Source organism: Psittacula echo (genome assembly GCF_963264785.1).
Source record: "Psittacula echo genome assembly, chromosome: Z".
Lineage (NCBI taxonomy): Eukaryota > Metazoa > Chordata > Aves > Psittaciformes > Psittacidae > Psittacula > Psittacula echo.
In genome coordinates this window covers 31,001,634-31,019,510 of record NC_137742.1, presented here as the reverse complement: position 1 = coordinate 31,019,510, position 17,877 = coordinate 31,001,634, and the positions used below count along the sequence as shown (strand labels likewise).

The following is a 17,877-nucleotide window of genomic DNA, read 5'->3' as shown; positions in this document are numbered from 1 at the left end:
GGGGTGTCCCTGCTCATGGCAGGGGGGTTGGGACTAGATGATCTTAAGGTCCTTTCCAACCCTAACTATTCTATGATCTGTAGGATTTCCTCCTAGTAAGTACTGTTCCCAGAATGTGAAGAGCTAACAATTTTAAGAAAGCTCTTACCTAAAATCTCCTCTGGAATTGTTCCTGTTTCTGCAGACTGGCTGTTCTGAGAAAATGTATTTCTTTCATATATGTATCTTTTTCTCTGTAAAGCAACAACTAATTCTGAGTTGCAGCAAGCATTGTGCTATAGAGCTATAGTTTGCAGCAGGGCTATGGGTTAGCAGTGTAGCTTTTAACACTGAGGTTTAGTTAAACACAGGTAAACACAGGTAATTTTATGACCTACTTACTCTATTGCTAAAGAATCTGCTACCTGGGCAATGCATTGCTGTTTCTATCTTTGCTGAAACTGGGATATTTGCAAAAGCTGTCACAGCTTCGAAGCTAAAAGCTTTAAAAGATTAAAAATAATAAAGCTTTTGATTTTTGAAGTTTTGCCAATACTTTCAAATTTTTATTTAGTTTACTTGCCAATTTTTGAAATCTGACCTATGTCACAATCTTGTATCTTTAATTAGTGTAAGTTTAACATCTTTATTCTAGTGGCTGTTAATGTCAGATTGTACATTTCACCTTTTGGATCAGTGGCTCCTTGTAATTAGGGTAATTTTTATTTGGAGAGTGTCTAGGTTTTTTCATTGCAAAGGTGACAGAGGGGATCAAGGTAAACTGTTCTTTTTCCACAATACTATTTCCTACTGTAGCTTAAAATTCAAAACAAACAAACAAAAGACCCCCAAATACTTCTGTTTCACTCTACTGTTTACTCTTATTTCAATCTACTATTTTATTTACAGTTTCCTTAGCTGCAAATTAAATTTTGGAAAGATAGAAAACTGCAAGGGCCTCACCCTCTCCCTTCATCCCACCCTAGCAACTCCCAAAGCTATTCTTTTGATGTATCAATTCAGAATAGTCATTTACCTTTTGAAGTTCCATCGTATAGTGCTGGAGAAAAGGTCTTGAGGTTTGGTGGTTTTGGTTTTGTTTTGCTGCTGTTTGTTGTGTTTTAAAGGGAAATAAAACCTTATTTAGGAAAAAAATACTTTATTTTCCAAAACATTCTTAGACAGATTGCATCAAGAACAAAGTACAGTACAAAAATGACTCACACAGCCTGCAATAGTTAATAAAACACGAATCAAATACCTAACTTCTTGTCAAGGTCCTTTTGGGTCCAATATACATTTTTCATATTACAGACGTAATGCCCACTTTACAGTGGCATCAGATAAAGTTTGCAAGACCATTATAAGGCAGCCACCAGTATTTGCTCTATTACATACACATACCAGGTTTTGACATGGCTTTATTTTACCCCAGACACATTGAGTGTAGTTCAAAATCAAGTATAAATTTCTCTCCTTGTGTCAGGAGTTCAGCATTAAATTCAGCAGGTTTGCCTAGAATCTTTTTTTTATATTCTGGTAGAAACTTTTTGCACCTGTCAATCCAATACCCTGTTTCATAATGGAGCAGCTGCACAAAATGTTGATGGCACAACTGAATGTGTTTTTCTTCCTCAGAGCCTCCAGCTTGTTTTACTGCCTTTCACAACTAGTTATGAACTGCAGTGTGTGGCATGCCAAACAAACCTAAAAAGAATATATGTAGCAAGACAAACAGCTTCAAGGTTTCTCCTCCCATGCCTATCTTTGCAGAGGATGCAGTATAGGCACAACCTGTACCAAATTAACAAGTCAGTATAGGCTGTGATCTCTTCTGCAGAATTCTAACATGAAGGAAAACTAAAAGACAGGGTTGGTTTTTTTTTCTTCCTGTGAAACTGTAATTTATCACAGAATGGTTTGGGTTGTAAAGGACCTTAAAGATCATCTAGTTCCAACCCTACCACCCTGCCACAGGTGGAGACATAATTTAGTGAATGAAAGGAGGGGTGAAGTATTTGACAAATTCTATACACACACAATGTATAAACAAATGTTGCTGTCACACCTTTACTTTTATTTCCATGACAATACTGTCTCTGCAATTACTTCAAGAATCTATTGTTTCTGTTGTGATCATTTGGTTTGCACTGCAAAGCTTGTTTTGGTCAATCTTATTTTCCCTCTTTACATAAACCTTTCAGAAAAAGCTAAGAGTGAAGTCTGTAGATACACAGAGCTAGAACACCCCTGCATTAAGGCTTGAGGGTACAGGGACGTTACAGGCACTTATTTCCCATTCACTGGAATACAGTGCAAAGAGTCCCAAGCCAGCTGAGACTCCAGCCAGCCATTCCATGTAGCACAGAATACTGGCATTGCATATATAAACAGCACAAGTCTAAATAGTCTAAAGTCAGATTCACTGTTTACATGGAGCAAGCTTGGGTACCTCTGCACTGGAATCACCACTGGTTTCCCTGTGCCAGAATAACCACAGGGAAAGGCAGGCTTTATCAGATCTTCACAGCATTTTCTGTCACCCCATTTCACCAAGTCTGCAGATGCTTCTTATCTTATAGTTTTGCTAAGGTTGGAAAATCCAATGCCAACACATGTCATTAAGACTTTCTCCCCACCCATGTACTCTTCCTCAGGGGCCTTTGTTTCAATTTTAAACATGATCTGGAAGAAGCTTCTCAAGTGTCGCAGAAATTCAATTCTGAGGGAGAGAAAACAGAGTTTAAAAAACAAAGTAGAACACCCATTAGCAATACATACCAACACTGATGACAGCACTAAGTACAATGAACAGAACAGAAAATGTTGCTTAGTACAGAGAACAAGCCTACAGGCTCCAAACACTGTTCTCGCTTGTGTTGCAGAAGTGGCTAGTGACCCCTGCTGAAACCACTGCACTCTGTATGAGCAGAGAGAAGAAATGCCTGGTAGCATAGCAAGACAACGTGGTGAGGAAGAAAGGAAAACATATAGCCAGGCAAGGTCACTTACTAATGATGCTGACTTCCCATCAGGGCCATACGAACCTAATAGCAACCTGTGCAAATCCCCCCTCCGCCCCTCTCAAAGAACAGAAATCAAAGAGGGATAGCTAAAAGGCTGGCCTTGCATACATACTTTGAGATGTCAATTCCTAAAGCATGTCTTTGATTTTTATTACTAACATACTCACTTCTTAGTTAAACGTTACATTACAATCACATTCTGACTCAGAATTCTTCCTGTTTTCTCCCCTCGTTTTCAGGAGGAAAAAGAAAAAAAAAAAAGTAATTTTCCTTTCATCACTTTAGAATAAGAGGCACAAAGAGACTAAACAGACACAGTGCTTGTCCTAAACACACACTGACTGGAGGGCGAGTGACAGGAAAAGCTACTGAAAAGTATTAAAAAAAGGAACAAAAACAGCCAAGAAAACATTCCTACTGTCTTCCCCAAAACAGGGAACAAGCAATTACACCAAAAGCCTACCAATATAGAATTGGTAATTGCTCGTGACAGAAGTCTGGTCTCTTCCAATCATGGCCACAAGCATGCCTGCAGTCTTGAACTAAGGTTTAATCTCCTCCAGCAATTGGTATGTGTCCTTCTTAGGTTAAGTTTAACCTTTAAAGAAAGGGAGTCCAACCCACACATTTGTTTGGCTGGCAGTCTGTAAAAAGACTCTGCTCTGCAGGCTGAGAGCATAATCACAAGCATAATCACACATCATCATACCAAAGCAAGGGAAAGTGCCCACAAAATGGGAAGCTGGAAGCCAAGGTATAGGACTGTCCCCACTGCAACATCATGAGGCCTCTGAAAGCTTCTTGGCAGCTCCTGTTCACAGCTTCTGTGAACAACAAAAGCTGCAAACAACAAAAGCTGCAGGAACAAGAACTGCCTTTTGCACTTCATTAGGGCAGGCTGCTGCTCCTGCTCTTGAGTACGTGCATGGGGTAAGGAGGGAAACAGCAGGACTCACTCAGCAAAGAGGCTCCTGTTACCTTCAGGGGCCTGTTCTTAGCAAGACCTGAGAGCTATCTCTGGGGGCAGCCAGCTGAATACCTCTGCAGGGTGAATGCAGGCACATGGCTACCCATGCTACATACACCTTTCTATCTCTACCATCCCAGGCTGGTAACTGGCTTCAGCACAGGCACCAACTCTCTCATTCCTCAAATGCATTAACAGTTGAAAGAAAGAATCAAAAAACACCTTTTCTTCCATGCCTCCCCAAATGCAAGGCTTATGGTTGCTGCTATAACAGGCAAATGGGCATATGCTGGCACAAACACTTCAGTGAAGCTGACAGGCAGCAGCTCTGTACTAGCCTCCTCCTTAGCTGGGTCCCCTCCCGGAGCTCTGGAAGTGTGACAAGAAAGCAGCCAAGCCCAAAAGAGCAGGAGTGGTGTGCTGAGCTGCAAGGCGGGCACAGAATAAACTGTGTAAATGCCAGAGGTAGTGTGGAGCTGGAGGCTGAGAGACGCTGATCAGCAAGCTCTGCACCATGTTGGTGGGCTCAGTTCAGTCCATACCTCTCTTTGCACATACATGGACTACTGTGCTTCTTTACCTCGTCTCCATTTTGAGTAAAAGCAGAGTGAGAAAAAGCAATAGGGCTTCACCACAGCTCCCTGGTAGACAGGAAAGGCTCACAGGGGTGGAAGCAAAGAGGAGGCTGCCTGGGAATGCCAGAGGGAAATCTGGGAGCAGCAAGAGGCTAGCTGTCTTGCAGAAGTAGAAGCACAGAGGTAAGAGCCCTGGAAACAGGAGAAAACCAGACGAAGTCAGCACAGCAGAATGCAGGTCTGTATTAGCTAGAGGCTGATATGGGTCGTGTGTGGGAAGGCTTGCACCTCAAACAGGAGTGGAACCTGCACCAAACATGCATGTATAGACTGGAGAACTGAGGGAGGGGGTGAGAGGTATACAGAAGTTTTATTTTGCTGGAAATTTAAAATTGTATGTTCAGGCATGAACGAGGCAGAATGGGACACTTTCCCTTAGACACATGGAGAGCTACATGAGCCACACTGCAGGTCTTCCTCAGGGCCAGTGCTTTCAAATAAACCCCCACTGTACTACCAATAACCTGAAAAGGGTAAACTGTTTACCCAAGTGCAGTGTTTCCCAGAAGCCTGCTGGTACACAACCACCTCACACACATCTCAGCTGTCAGGGCAGAGCGACCGACTTGCAGATCCGTGCACCAACGATGACTCCTTGGTTCGACTACCCCAAGAGCAGTGCAGGGCTCAGCTGGCACCGCCGGCGTCTCCGGCACGGCTCCACAGCGCCCCGCCGAGGACGACCGCGCCCGGAGGAGGAGTGGGGGGAGCTCCGCCTGACGCGCAGCTGCCAGGTGCGGCCGGCTGAGGGACGCGCGGGCCGCCAAGGGGCGCTGCGGGTAAACCACGGCCCCGGTCCTGGTTCCGGTCCGGCGAGTGGAACCCGGGAAGAGGAGGGCAGGGCAGAGGAGGAGAGGGGAAGAGGAAGAAGGAGAGAGGGAGGGGGGAAGAGGGAAGAGCAAAGGAGGCGGGGGAGAAGGAGGAGAGGGATGAGGAAGAGAGGAAAGGGGGGGGAAGAGTAAAGGGGAGGGAAAGGAGGAGAAGGAAAAGAAGGGGGGGCGGAGGAGGAGGGAAGAAGAGAAGGGAAAGAAGGAGGGGACGAGGTGGAGGGAGGGAGGGGGGAAAGACAGGGACGGGGAGAAGGGAGGCCGGGGCTGGGTGGTGGTGGGACCGGCACCCCCGGCACGGATGGCCCCCGAGATGGAGCCAGAAGCAGCAGCCGGGCGGGGCAGAGGCGTCCTGCCCACGGCAGTCCCCGCCTCAGGTGGTGTGCCCGTTCCCTCCCCTTGAAGCCCCTAAACCCTCAGGAAACCAGGGGCCATGGCGCTCAGGCTTTCCGGTTGCTTTCATGGCTCGTGTCAGCTCACCTGCACCCAGTCCTGCCAGACTGTGAGGTGGCAATGCTGCCATGACCCTGCATTTGATTTTTAAGCTCAGCTTGACAGACAGGCACACACTTCTGTGAAATACGGAGCATGAGGCAAGAGGTCTAACACACAATAACCCTTCACAGTGAGGGTGGTAAAATACTGAACAGATTGCCCAGAGAGGTGGAGACATGCAAGGGCAGGCTGGATGGTTCTGGGCAATCTGATCTAGATGAAGCCATTCATCTAGGGGCTTACATGGCTTATAAAGAGCTTCAGATTCTGCTGGGTAAAAGTGTTAGATGGAGAGATGTCACAGCCCCAAGAGAGAAAAGAAAGGACAATGAAATGGAACATGACAGTACTGCAATTTACTTGAAAAGCCTGCGCGTGCAGCGAGTTGCTCAGAAGTCACATTTCCTAACCCTTTATGAGCAGCTTTTCACAGGGGTGCTGCAGATTGAGCTGTGTGATCTCTGAGCAGATCTTCACAAAACTGGTGAGTCACAGATTCTCACAGAATCACAGATTTTATGATCTCATCTGACACACAATGCTTCACAATGTCTGCTCCTGACATTCATCCCTGCTGCACACTCCTACCTTGGAAGAAGTGACAACCAATCAATTTGAAATCAGCCCGCTTACAAAATAAACTAGTGCCGTTGCATGATTTTCATAGCATCAAACAAACAAAAAAGGCAGAAAAAAAAAGCCCACAAAAAACCCACGCCTGGACGCATGCTTAACTGTGCACTTATACTTCAAACACTGAAATCTACTCTTCGTAAGCCTTTCACATGGATACTCACTTTACAGGAGATCACTTTACCCCTGTGCAATGGGAGGCTTCCCTGTCTTACCCTCAAAATGTGGTGAATGTTGTTTCCAAGGTGTCAGGGGTTGAGAATAGCAGTTAGGCCATTTCTAGCTGTCATGTGATGGCACCACCATTCTTCAGTTATCACAGTACTGTACCTTTCACGTATACAGCACCGGTACCATGATAACCGAAAAAGGACAGTTCACAGTCTTATTATTTGATGCCATTGTCAGATAAACAATCCTCCCTCCATCTAATTAAAGGAAAACTGCTCAGTCTCTATGAGTAACTGTGATCTAGTCACTTGGCAGTCTGATAGAAGAAATGATCTTCTTAATACTAGATACCCTTCCCCTAATCTGTGTGTTGCGGCTAGCCGTGTAAGAAATTTAGTCTTTTTCTATCCTCTGAACCACTACTGCCTGCAGACAAAGCTTCTAATAAAAATTGAGACTGGAGCACCAGATAGAAGTCCACTGCCTGACAGGGCTAAAATTTTGGGGTTGCACAAAGCTCCACGAATTGAACTCTTCAGCCATTTCCTATGGACAACCACAGCTTCAGTGTCTGGCTAGCCATTTGAAACACACCATGTAATGCCACAGCTGCACAGAGATCAATAAGAAAATGTGATAGTGTATGCTAGGCAACAAAAAGCCAACTGATATACATGTACAATCTAAGATGAAGACCCAACAATAAAACCCATTTCTGCAATTCTCAGAACCAGGAATAATACAGAATAGTAAGGGAATAATCTTCTGATGTGTAGAAATAAATACTAGGTAACTTACACCACCTGTCTCATTTGAAGATGGGTACAAGCTGTTCTACTTGTAGCCACAGGCTAAGTTGTACATGTAAAAAAAATATAGCTGTGCAATAAAATTAGTGAATTAAACAAGACTGGGTAACTAAACAGAATAAAACAACTTACGTGTATGGAGACAGAGGTCCTAACAGGACTTTGGAAACATCTCGTTGTCCAAGGGTCATGAGGAGCAGAGCAAGGCTCTGATTTGTTGAATCTACACAGCCTCCCTGCAAACCAGAATGTTTTAATAATTAATCTCTGTACAAACCCGAAATTGGGATGGGAGGAGAGTAATGAAGGAGAAAGATATACTTAAAAGGCTATATTACCGCCCAAAATTTTCAAGGGCCAAAAAGATAAAAATCTAGATTTTGCAACAATGACAAATTAATTTCACATGTCAGACTGGAAAAGAAACAGAACTAAACCAGAACCAAATAAAAAGGTCACATTAAAGATCTCTCCCATCTCTCCCAGCCTGCTCTCTTCTAACATCATAGAATGTAAGCACTGAAGAATTTCTTTGCGGTAAATTGAAAATAGGTATTAGTTTAGTTATAGCTCACGTGCATGTGAAGATACCATGAAATGCTTTTATAACTATGAAGTTACATTTGGACAAAGAGATCAGTGCTTGCAGGTGCAAACCAGCAAATGAAAAGTTGTTTCACACATATCCACCTAAGCCCTTGCTGCTATCTTCTGTGCTTTTACATTTGTAAAACATTTTCCGCTCCATATTTAAAATTAGGTGGTTTTTTGGTTTTTTTTGGTTTTTTTTTTTTTTATTGCTATGTGAGAGCCATGCATAAAATTATGGAGAACTAAACTTTCTTGTACATATTTGACTGTAGTAAGTCATACATGCATGGTAAATTGTTTTGTATTTGGAAGGTGTTAAGTATGATGCATATGTAAATTAGAATTGGAAGGTTTTCTTTGTTTATAAGACTTGAATGTAAATTAAACAGGACACTTCCAGTCAAAACTGCATTAGAGAGAATTTAACAATTAGTACTATGCAAACACATGGAAAATAAAGAAAATATCCAACATAACATTATTTTGGATGTCCTCAGACTGAGCCACAGCCACATGAAATCTGCGAATAGTTTCCCACTGGATCAGACCTAATGCTAAGCCCTCTGAATAGGCTCTCTGGAGAGAGCAAAACTAGAAATTCATCCTTTTAAAACTAAATTCGCTACTGAGGTAACATGGCCTTTTCCTTTGTGGACAAGCAGTAACCTGCCGTAATTTTACAAAACACCACCATCTAAAGAGTTGAAAGGGGCAAAACAAATTTTGGGCTATGTAGCTTAAGAAAACACAATGATGTGACAACCACAGCACATTTACTCAGTGAGAGGGCAGACAGGAGGACCTTTCCAAGGAGAGTTACTGAAAATTTAATTTTTAAGATGGCCTTGCTTCAGGGTGACAAGTCTCAGCTCTGGTCTTCTGAAAAAGAAACCCCGAAAAACCACCCCATACCAAACCAAACCTACAACTCTCTGTACTTGCTGCAACAAATGATATATCACAATAAAGGAAACATCTTCATTACATGCACTGTCATGACCCCCCACCTAGCAACATGCTCTTACAGCAGCCCTTGCCCTTTTAGCTGTGTGAGCCTGCCATAACAAAGTGAAATTCCTGCACTCAACGTAATGTCCTCTATGGCACTGATTCAAGACTGGTGCTTTGTCTTACATGGACAAAGTACCTGCAGAATTTGTTACTGCAATCTAGAGCCACAGCTCTCATCAGCTGTATTTGCCAATCCAAAACATGCACAAGAAGCATATGAGAGTTCGGTAAGTATTCCTGGCAAAAAAATTTTCTGTATTTGCAGTTTGGTTAATAATTCAAAATGCTTTTTATAACTCAGATGAAAACTTGACATTTTCTGAGCTTGTTTTTGTTTTTCTAAAGTTGAAAACATAGACCATCTATTTTTATGACCAGATTTCTAGAAAAGGTTCAGACAGCATGGAGACAACCACGTCCTAAGCAACATAGCAAAACATGATACATCTGAGCTACTTACATAAGCTCTCTTGCTGCAGTGAATCAGTCATCCCCACTATTGTTGTGCATCAGGAATGTGCTGTTATGCCCATTGCCACATAGGCAGTTGCCAGACAGGGAAATTAGTGATCTGCTTGTAATCTAATGATCATGGAACAGTAACTCATGACAAATGAGGAACATGCTGCTCCCAAGAAGGCAAACTTTTTTGTTTCAATCCACCTGCCACTTACACAAGAGTGCAAAAATCAAAAACAACCCTTCCAAGAAAAATGGGATGGACAAAGTCAGAGCTAAACTACTGACATTTGTTCCAAAATAGCTGGCATTTGTTACCAACATAAGATGCACCTTCTAATCCACATTAATTCACTTTACAGCAGTTTCTCCACTATTGTGCTTGTGGACAAAGCCACATCCGGCTGGATGTGACAATGAGAGATACAGATCACTTAAAATCCTGTCTACTTTGGAACACTATTGTAGAAATACCACAGCTGACAAATACCATAACTCTAGGTATTGGACAACAGTGTTTCAATAAGGATTCTTCTGAGCTTGACCCTAGCTTTGATTTAGTCTTGCTTATATTACGGCATATACACGTTTTCCTCCCTTTCCTGTGCAGTACATACTTGCATGCCTTTTTTTTTTTTTTTTTTTTTTTAATTCCAGAAGAATGGAGCAGAACCTTGTCACACTGAAGTAATGCCATCTTGAAAATTAAGCCTTTGGTGAAATGCTTCACGCATTTTAGCTCTAGTTCAATAAAACTTGTGCCCCTCCAAGCCCCCATAACAACATGATCTTTCTTCATTAAGTGACTCAGCCTTAAATACATATTGCACCCTCTTCTATTTTTCATGATCATAAGCAACATAAACATTCAATCCTTTTCCAGTTCTTCCAGGCCTTTCCATTCTGCAAATCATCTTCTATATAAAGCTTCCATAACCAGTGCCTTTCAAAGACAAGAGGAAAATACTTACTGGCCTTCTACAATTAAGCTAAAATAAGAACGCACGTGGGTTTGTAAAGGCAATGCTTTTGAGTCAGCCACTCAATGTCCCCTTTTTCAGGGGCATTGTAATTAGCACTGTACTGCTTAGTATTAGTGAATTGACTCTGACATCTTTCCATTAATAAAGGTACATAAAAAACCTCAACTGATTCCAAGAATCAGATCACCTCTTTCACTTCTTTTTGAAAGCTTAGCAAAAAGGGACCACTTAGCATTTAACATTTCAAGACTCATATCCTTACGATTTCCTAGGTGGTAAAGTTCACATAATAGCAAGCATTAAGCAAGCGCTTTAAGAGATGTCCCTGTGCCCCTTTAAACAGAAATAAACTCTAACAGCTTTGTGGGTGGCCCAGACAGCTAAAGCTCTTCTACACATAATTATCTCCAATGCTCCCAGGATGTCCTTTCCTGGTCAACACTGTCTGGCTCCTTAGCCCTCTGCCAAAGGAGCCAGGCAGAGACACAAGAAAAGACACAGATGGAGAAATAATCTCAAAAGAGACAATCTAAACACAGGGCAAAAAATTCTCCCTTGAGTCATGTCCAGTGAGCAGCTGGCGTAGAGTGTGACTTAAAGACTGCCTGTTCAGAGCAACTTATTCTTCCTCTATGCACAGCTTTCCCAATTTTTTTTTTTGTTTCAGTAAACATTTTATCTAAGCAAAGAAACATAAAAAAAAAAAAAAAAAGTATTTTCAAATTAAATAAACACTGAATGCTTTGCAACATGTTTTACATCCTCTCTTGGGTCAACACTAGATCAAACTGACCTAAGCTCAGAAAAACAAACAAAGGGAGAGAGAGATGATGAGAGAGCTCATCTTTCCAAATTCCTCGCTAGTTAGTGCTTTGTGAGCATATGCGTCATACATAAAATCAAGTGAGCATTCTAGAAAATACAGAATAAACCCCACCATATTGCCTATGAGAGACGGAGTGGGAAATTCATGAACAGTGAATAAGCATTAAGCGCTCCAGTGGATAAGCAGCACAACAGCCAAAAATGCAAACAAATGGACTTTTTCACCATGAGCTGCTGCCGTGGAGGACAGATCACAAGCAGTCTGTATGCTGCCCAGCACTTGTCAATCACTCTTGAACTGATGTATTCCACGCATAAAAAAACCTTCCAGAAGCACCAGCAGTACCACAGCAGGCCACAGCTAACAACCCCACTCTGTCAGAATCTGGTCTTCAAAGATACTGAAACCTCATGGTCCATCACTATATCATCCAAAGACTTGCCTGACCCTGCTTCCTTCTCAAATGCTCTTCCTGTTGTCCCAAGATCCTCAGTATCCTGGTGCTTTGCAGAATTTGACTAATCACATTCAAATGGATCCAGTGCACTAAAGCAGAAAATTTACCTAGTTCAGGCCTTTCCAGCCCTCTTAATTTTGGAAGTTCCCTGACTCTGAAGGAAGTACAGTATCTAGACAAATTCCTTCACTAATTTCAATCTGTCAAGTGCCAGATGATTTTCAAAGGAAAAAAAATACCTATTGCTCCTGATGAAATGATGTGGAAATTGGATTTTTGATGCCTCCAAACACCTGACTGCCTGAACAAGAGATTTCCAAGGAAATCTGTTCACTGTACCCAGGAAGTACATTTGTGGTGCTTCTATGAGAGAAGAACCCTGGGCTACAATAGGTAAGTTCTCAAGTAAGGTGGTGCACTGAATAAAGACCAAATGTTCCACAAAGACTGGAACAAATGGGCAAGTTGGTAATTCAGATTGATGAAGGGTTTGTAGCAGAGAAAGAAAAAGATAACATGGGCAGAGATGAACAACCTACTATTGGCGTGAACCCGATATATGAAGTTAAGGGGTATTTTTATAATTTACTACATCACCAAATATAGAATCTCATTAATGGCTTTTTTAATACTTGGCAAAGCCTTATCAGGTTATTCCAGTTCAGAGCAATTACTTTTTATTTAAACAGTGAGTACAATTTCTAGATGACTGCCTCCTAAAGGCCAAACACATCTTGTCAATACTAACAGCTACTTATTTTAACCATTGTGGAGATATATAACAAAAGCAGGCTATTAAGTCAGGAACGCACCATGATGGCAAATCATTTGTAAACTGAAAGTTGCTCCCCCACTACAACTCTCACCACAAAAGAAAAATAGAATAATAAACCAACCAAACAAATTATACCCCAGAATGTGTACTGTGATGAACTTAAGATTCCTATGCAAATACTGAACTAGCTCCCTCCCAATAAACCATTCAGCTGATTCGTCATACAACCAACACATCTCTGCACATTTGGCTTTGCCATCATCACCATAAAGCAGCCAGCACTGAGGCTAGCTGCTTCCCCCTCCCCTTCTTCCTCAGATATCCCCCCACTATTCCATTCCAGTTTATTCCATTACTAGTTTAAGAACACTGACTTTATTACACCTGCTACTTTTTAATCAAAAATAACCCAGCCCATGTCTGGCCAACTGAATTTTATTGCTGATAGAAAGCAATGAAAGAAAAATTTGCCACTGCTACGATCCATAGCAACATCTCCTGGCCATAGGAAATAATTTGGCCCAGCAAAGCATTGCAGCATTAATGAACCTTTCAAAACCACTCCTTATTTGGATGAAGATGACACTGGCATGAACAGATTTCTCTGTTTGGACTTGAACGCATCTGAGGATGCTCCTAAACCACCTCCTCCTTTACCAGTATGTCATTGCCATCTTCTCCTACAGCTATACACACAAAACATATTGGCCACTTACCCTATAGACCTCCTCAAGCAGCAGTTTAGCACAATTCTGGCCAAGTTCCTCAGGAAGCACAGCTGCTCCCTGTCCCTGAGGGTTTGAGGCTAACTCAGCACTGAGAACACTGCCATTGATGGTTTCTGCTACAAGGCACAGGCCAAAACCTGGTGATCTGGAAAAAAAAAAAAGGAAAAAGTACATTTAAAGCTCCACCCCCCAAAAAAAAAAAAAAAAAAGAAAAAAGGAAAGAGGAAAAAAAAAAAATCAAGTAAGAAGCCAACTATTCCCGGTCAACCTTGCCAAGTCACAAACAGCTCCTCTCAGAGGAGAATACTGTGAAACTGGACTTTCTGACAAATTTCCAGTTCTATACATTCAAGTCACCCTGGGAAGAACACAACAAACATTAATGACAGTATTTAAAAGTCTAACCCTGTGCCATTTGCCTCAAATCCACTGTGCTGGTTATTCCTGGCACAAACAACAACAAAAGAATAAACCATCCCAACCTCAGAAATACCCTCCTCTACTGAAAAAAAAATTAAATAAGATACTGGTCTTCCACATTTATTTAATTCATGCTTGATGTACATTTCAAAGTTATCTGGAGTTCCTTCTCCGCAACATTCAAAAAGCAAAAGTTTCTTAAGGGACCAAGCTCTTTCCCTGGAAGCTTCAATATTTAGCAGGCATTTGTATGGCAGCAAGCAGGAGAATAATTAAAAAAAAATAAAATAGTTTGATCCACATTCCTTGTATTTCAAATAACTTATTTTCAATTTCAGTTCAATACTACCCAAATCATTACAACCATGTAAGAATTCTGAACATACGATTTAATGAAAGAAACAAAACCTCCTATCTTCCTTAAGCTTAGAATCCTCCAAATGCTACTGTGAGAGTTAAGACAAACTTCTGCTACAGGAAAAATCACAAAGGGCTGAGTACAGCTTGCTGAGAAGTCAGAAGGCTGTAAGGAAGGAAAAGAAGTGACATGATCCTCTTATTTATAGGCTCTGGAAGAGCACCAATAGCTAGCCATTCAAAATATGGCTAACTTAACTTCACTCAACATACAGGATTTCCCAGTTTTGGGTTCCTGCTGTCTCCACCACCCAAACTTTTTAATTAAAATAGTCCCACTGATCCAAAACTGTGAGGAATGTCATCAACATCAACAACACACGTAACCAAACCACCACTACACACAAATTCCCCCAGTGCCAGAAAAACAACAGTTCCTCCAGAGTATATTGGTAGGGTGGGAACAAAAGAAATAATGAGTGGGAAGCACTGACACAACTGCCTGCACTTGCTGAGCAACACAGAAGCTATGTTAAAGATGTTTCTCTTCTCCTTTCCTTCCTCTGAAAGAGATCTGGAGAGCAAGATAAGAACAACATCAAAGGTGGAGGGCTTTTTTTGGACAAGTATCCTTTAATAACTAACTATACCCCTGGCAGATTTTGTTAGTGCCTGGTAGTATGTGGTACTTTTCCTAAATAAGAATTAAAAACTTCCAGTGTGTCATGTATGCTCAGACAGTATTAGGAAGCACCTGCACAGACAAACCTTTTGCTGCAAATGGCTGAAACAGACTGGGAAGTTTTGGGGTTTTTTTAGAGATACATTATAAGCGGCAGAAGATGCTCAAATAATGTATTTCCTGAAGCTTTTCGCACCATGAAAGGGATGTAGTTGAATGCTTCATATTCTGAAATCAGGGCTTGGTTTGGTCTGTGCACAGATGGGCTGAACAAGTCTTTCCTGGTCTTACTCATCACCAGAGGCAGCATTGGAAACAACGAGGCATATTGCTTTCCTTCCTTGTCTTGCTCACACACAAGCACTGGGAATCAGGTAATAAAAAAGGCTTTAGCCAAAGTGGCATGGTGTTAGCATCAGATATACTGCAATCGCACTCGTGCCATACTTAAACTGAATGTCACAGCACAGCAGCATCAGAAAGCCACATGCACCAGCAAGGCAGAGAGGGATTCAGTTCCTCTTCCCATGCTATTATTTATTCCTCTGCATGGGCTACTTGTGCACGTAGTAAATGTAATTCTGCTGCCATAATTCACTTGACTTTTTCACTTTACAGACCTCAAAACCACACAGCTCCCAGAAGAGTTTTGTTATTCTTATAACCATTAACAGTCTAAAACCACAAGACTTACTAACCTGGGATATTAAATATGATGAAGGGTTGGAAAAGAGGAAAAATACTTAAAAGTGAGTAAACAAGTTTTAGATTTGTAAACTTGTAAACCTAACAAGTTTTCTTTAAGGTAATATTTCAAAAAGCAGAAACAGTGAAAGAAAATGTGCATACTTGGATTTGAGCATACAGACAGAAGACAAACAAACTAGTTAAGTAGAACTCCTTCAACCTCAACGAAAAGTGACAAGAGGACATCAAGTTGACAGACATCAGCAGAGTTGTCTGAATCACATTCATCACTTCTGTGTTCTGATGGCAAACAAAGTATGTTCAAGTACAGTAAATTAATGTCTCAAATTTCCAGTCCTCACTGGTGGAAGGACACTCCTTCAGCTATTTATGTAAGGGTAAAGCAGAAGACAAATAAAACAGCTCAAACACTTTTAGAACAGTTTGGTCCCACTGCCATTAGGATATGTATAATCAAGATTGAATGCTGGTTTTCACAACACACCTCTGATCTTAATCTCATTTCAAAGCAACAGGTTTAGAACTGAAGAGAGGTCAAGTTACCTTTAGTGGCAGTAATAATGTCATATTGCATTGTTTAAGAAAACACACAACTTCTATTCCTGTACCATGAGTAAAACAGAAGTATCTACTGAATCACTCAATTTCTTCCCTGTGAGGAATTTTGAAATGAATTCAAATCTATTTCAGGTCAGCAAAATAGAAGACCATGATCTAAAAACCAATAAAAGTACAGATCAGAATACCCTAGCAGATGAACCAACACAGAATTACATTTCTGTTCCCTGTGAATACTGGCTACTTACTTTCCAGAGCTGACCCCTTTCATATGATCCGTGTAGATATAAATGTCGGGAAGGAATTTATTCAGGATGCTCCTTGCAGATTCCACTATTCTGTTTGCCATCTGTGGTGACACTCTGACAGAGTATCTACATTTTCAAGCTAAGGAATTCATTGTGGTCACACAAGAAATTTAAACCAGAGACTGATAAAAGTGGCCAAGAGGTCCTAATGCATTCTATCAGAAACTGTGGTTTGTTCTATGCATCCATTCCTAAGTCCTTGTCCACCTTCTGTGCTTAGACGAAGCACACATGGATAAGTACTTTCTATAGTCTTTCACTGATATATTTTGAAATAAGGTACACAGAACATGTGCAAAACAGTTTATTACGACTAGTAAACATCTATTCTTAAAATGTCCTTCAATAATTTAGAACTGCTGTTTTGTCAACCCATGCTTTCTTATGATGGAAAAGATCCTGTGTCCTCTCCTCCACATATACTATTTAAAAGATGGTGATGGGAGAAGTTTCTCTGAATTAGAAGTAGAAAGACAAGACTTCTTGCTGCTATCAGGTACAAATGGGGTAGATGAAATTCAGTATTTTGAGAACAGAAAAAAGTAATTTAAAAAAAGCTAAAAACATCTTTCTTCTAACTATGTTGCAGTACTGTGAAGCTGTCAAGTTCACTAGTGCTCTAGTCACTCAGCATCTGAAGGTAATGGTTCCAGGAAAGAAGAAATTACCGCCTTCCTGCTCACCTCAACCCACATCTGCTCAGTATGTGGAGATGAACTGCCTTTGTGCCCTTTCACCTGGGTGCTGCTTCAGTGATATTCCCAACAGATCTTCAAACAAAGCACATCGTGCTCCATGTTCCATCTCAACTAAAATGCAGACCCATGCTCTGCACATTTAACCACCCACCTGCACGTATAAGCACACAGCAATGCAGAGTGACACACTCTCAAACCTCCCAGTGAGCAGAAGGGAATTTTCTATTCTACAGATTTCTATTACATTTTCTTGTGGAACAGGTAAACAAAAAGATTTAAGGTCTTAAGGGCAAAATAATAAAGTCTTAAGGGCAAAATAAGCATAAACAATCAGAAAACTGAACATTCTGCACAGCTGGTACATTGTTTCAGATGACTATAAAAGGTTGCTGCAACACAAGCTCCGCAGCTGTGAAGAGGATCTGCTCAGCTGAATCATGAACAAACAAAAATGTGCATAGGAAAGACCTAAGCACTTATCTTACCAGATGTTTTGTTTTCTACTGGCTTAAAGACAACATAGCAGCCAAACTAAAACGAGATTGCTTCTCACCAGGCTTGAAAGCAAATCATTAACCCTGAGAAAAAGCTCAGGAAAATCTAAAAGAAAGCATAAATTCAAAAAACTGTAGTTCACACACATCAACCAAATCCAGTGATAGTGGCCCAGAATGATGCTGTGTTGCTTTGTATTAACATAGAATCATAGAATGGTTAGGGTGGGAAAGGACCTTAAGATCACCTAGTTCCAATGCCCCTGCCATGGGCAGGGAC

At 41.3% G+C, this 17,877-nt stretch overlaps 1 protein-coding gene across 3 annotated transcripts in view; it reads right to left on the bottom strand.

Moving 5' to 3' along the window:
• Nucleotides 1-220: 220 nt before the first annotated feature.
• Nucleotides 221-17,877, bottom strand: part of RCL1 (RNA terminal phosphate cyclase like 1) — a gene marked incomplete at its 5' end in the record, with an annotated part of 28,507 nt that continues 10,850 nt past the window's right edge. For 2 of the 3 annotated variants that reach the window (XM_080638157.1, XM_080638158.1), the window contains 4 exons: nucleotides 1,214-2,701; nucleotides 7,675-7,778; nucleotides 13,361-13,517; nucleotides 16,346-16,471. In XM_080638157.1, the coding sequence (XP_080494283.1) occupies nucleotides 2,551-2,701; nucleotides 7,675-7,778; nucleotides 13,361-13,517; nucleotides 16,346-16,471 (538 nt within the window). In that variant the 3' untranslated portion in view covers nucleotides 1,214-2,550. Of the gene's footprint in view, nucleotides 234-1,015; nucleotides 1,087-1,213; nucleotides 2,702-7,674; nucleotides 7,779-13,360; nucleotides 13,518-16,345; nucleotides 16,472-17,877 lie in introns of those variants that run through there. The other variant, XR_013958804.1, reaches the window with a different exon arrangement.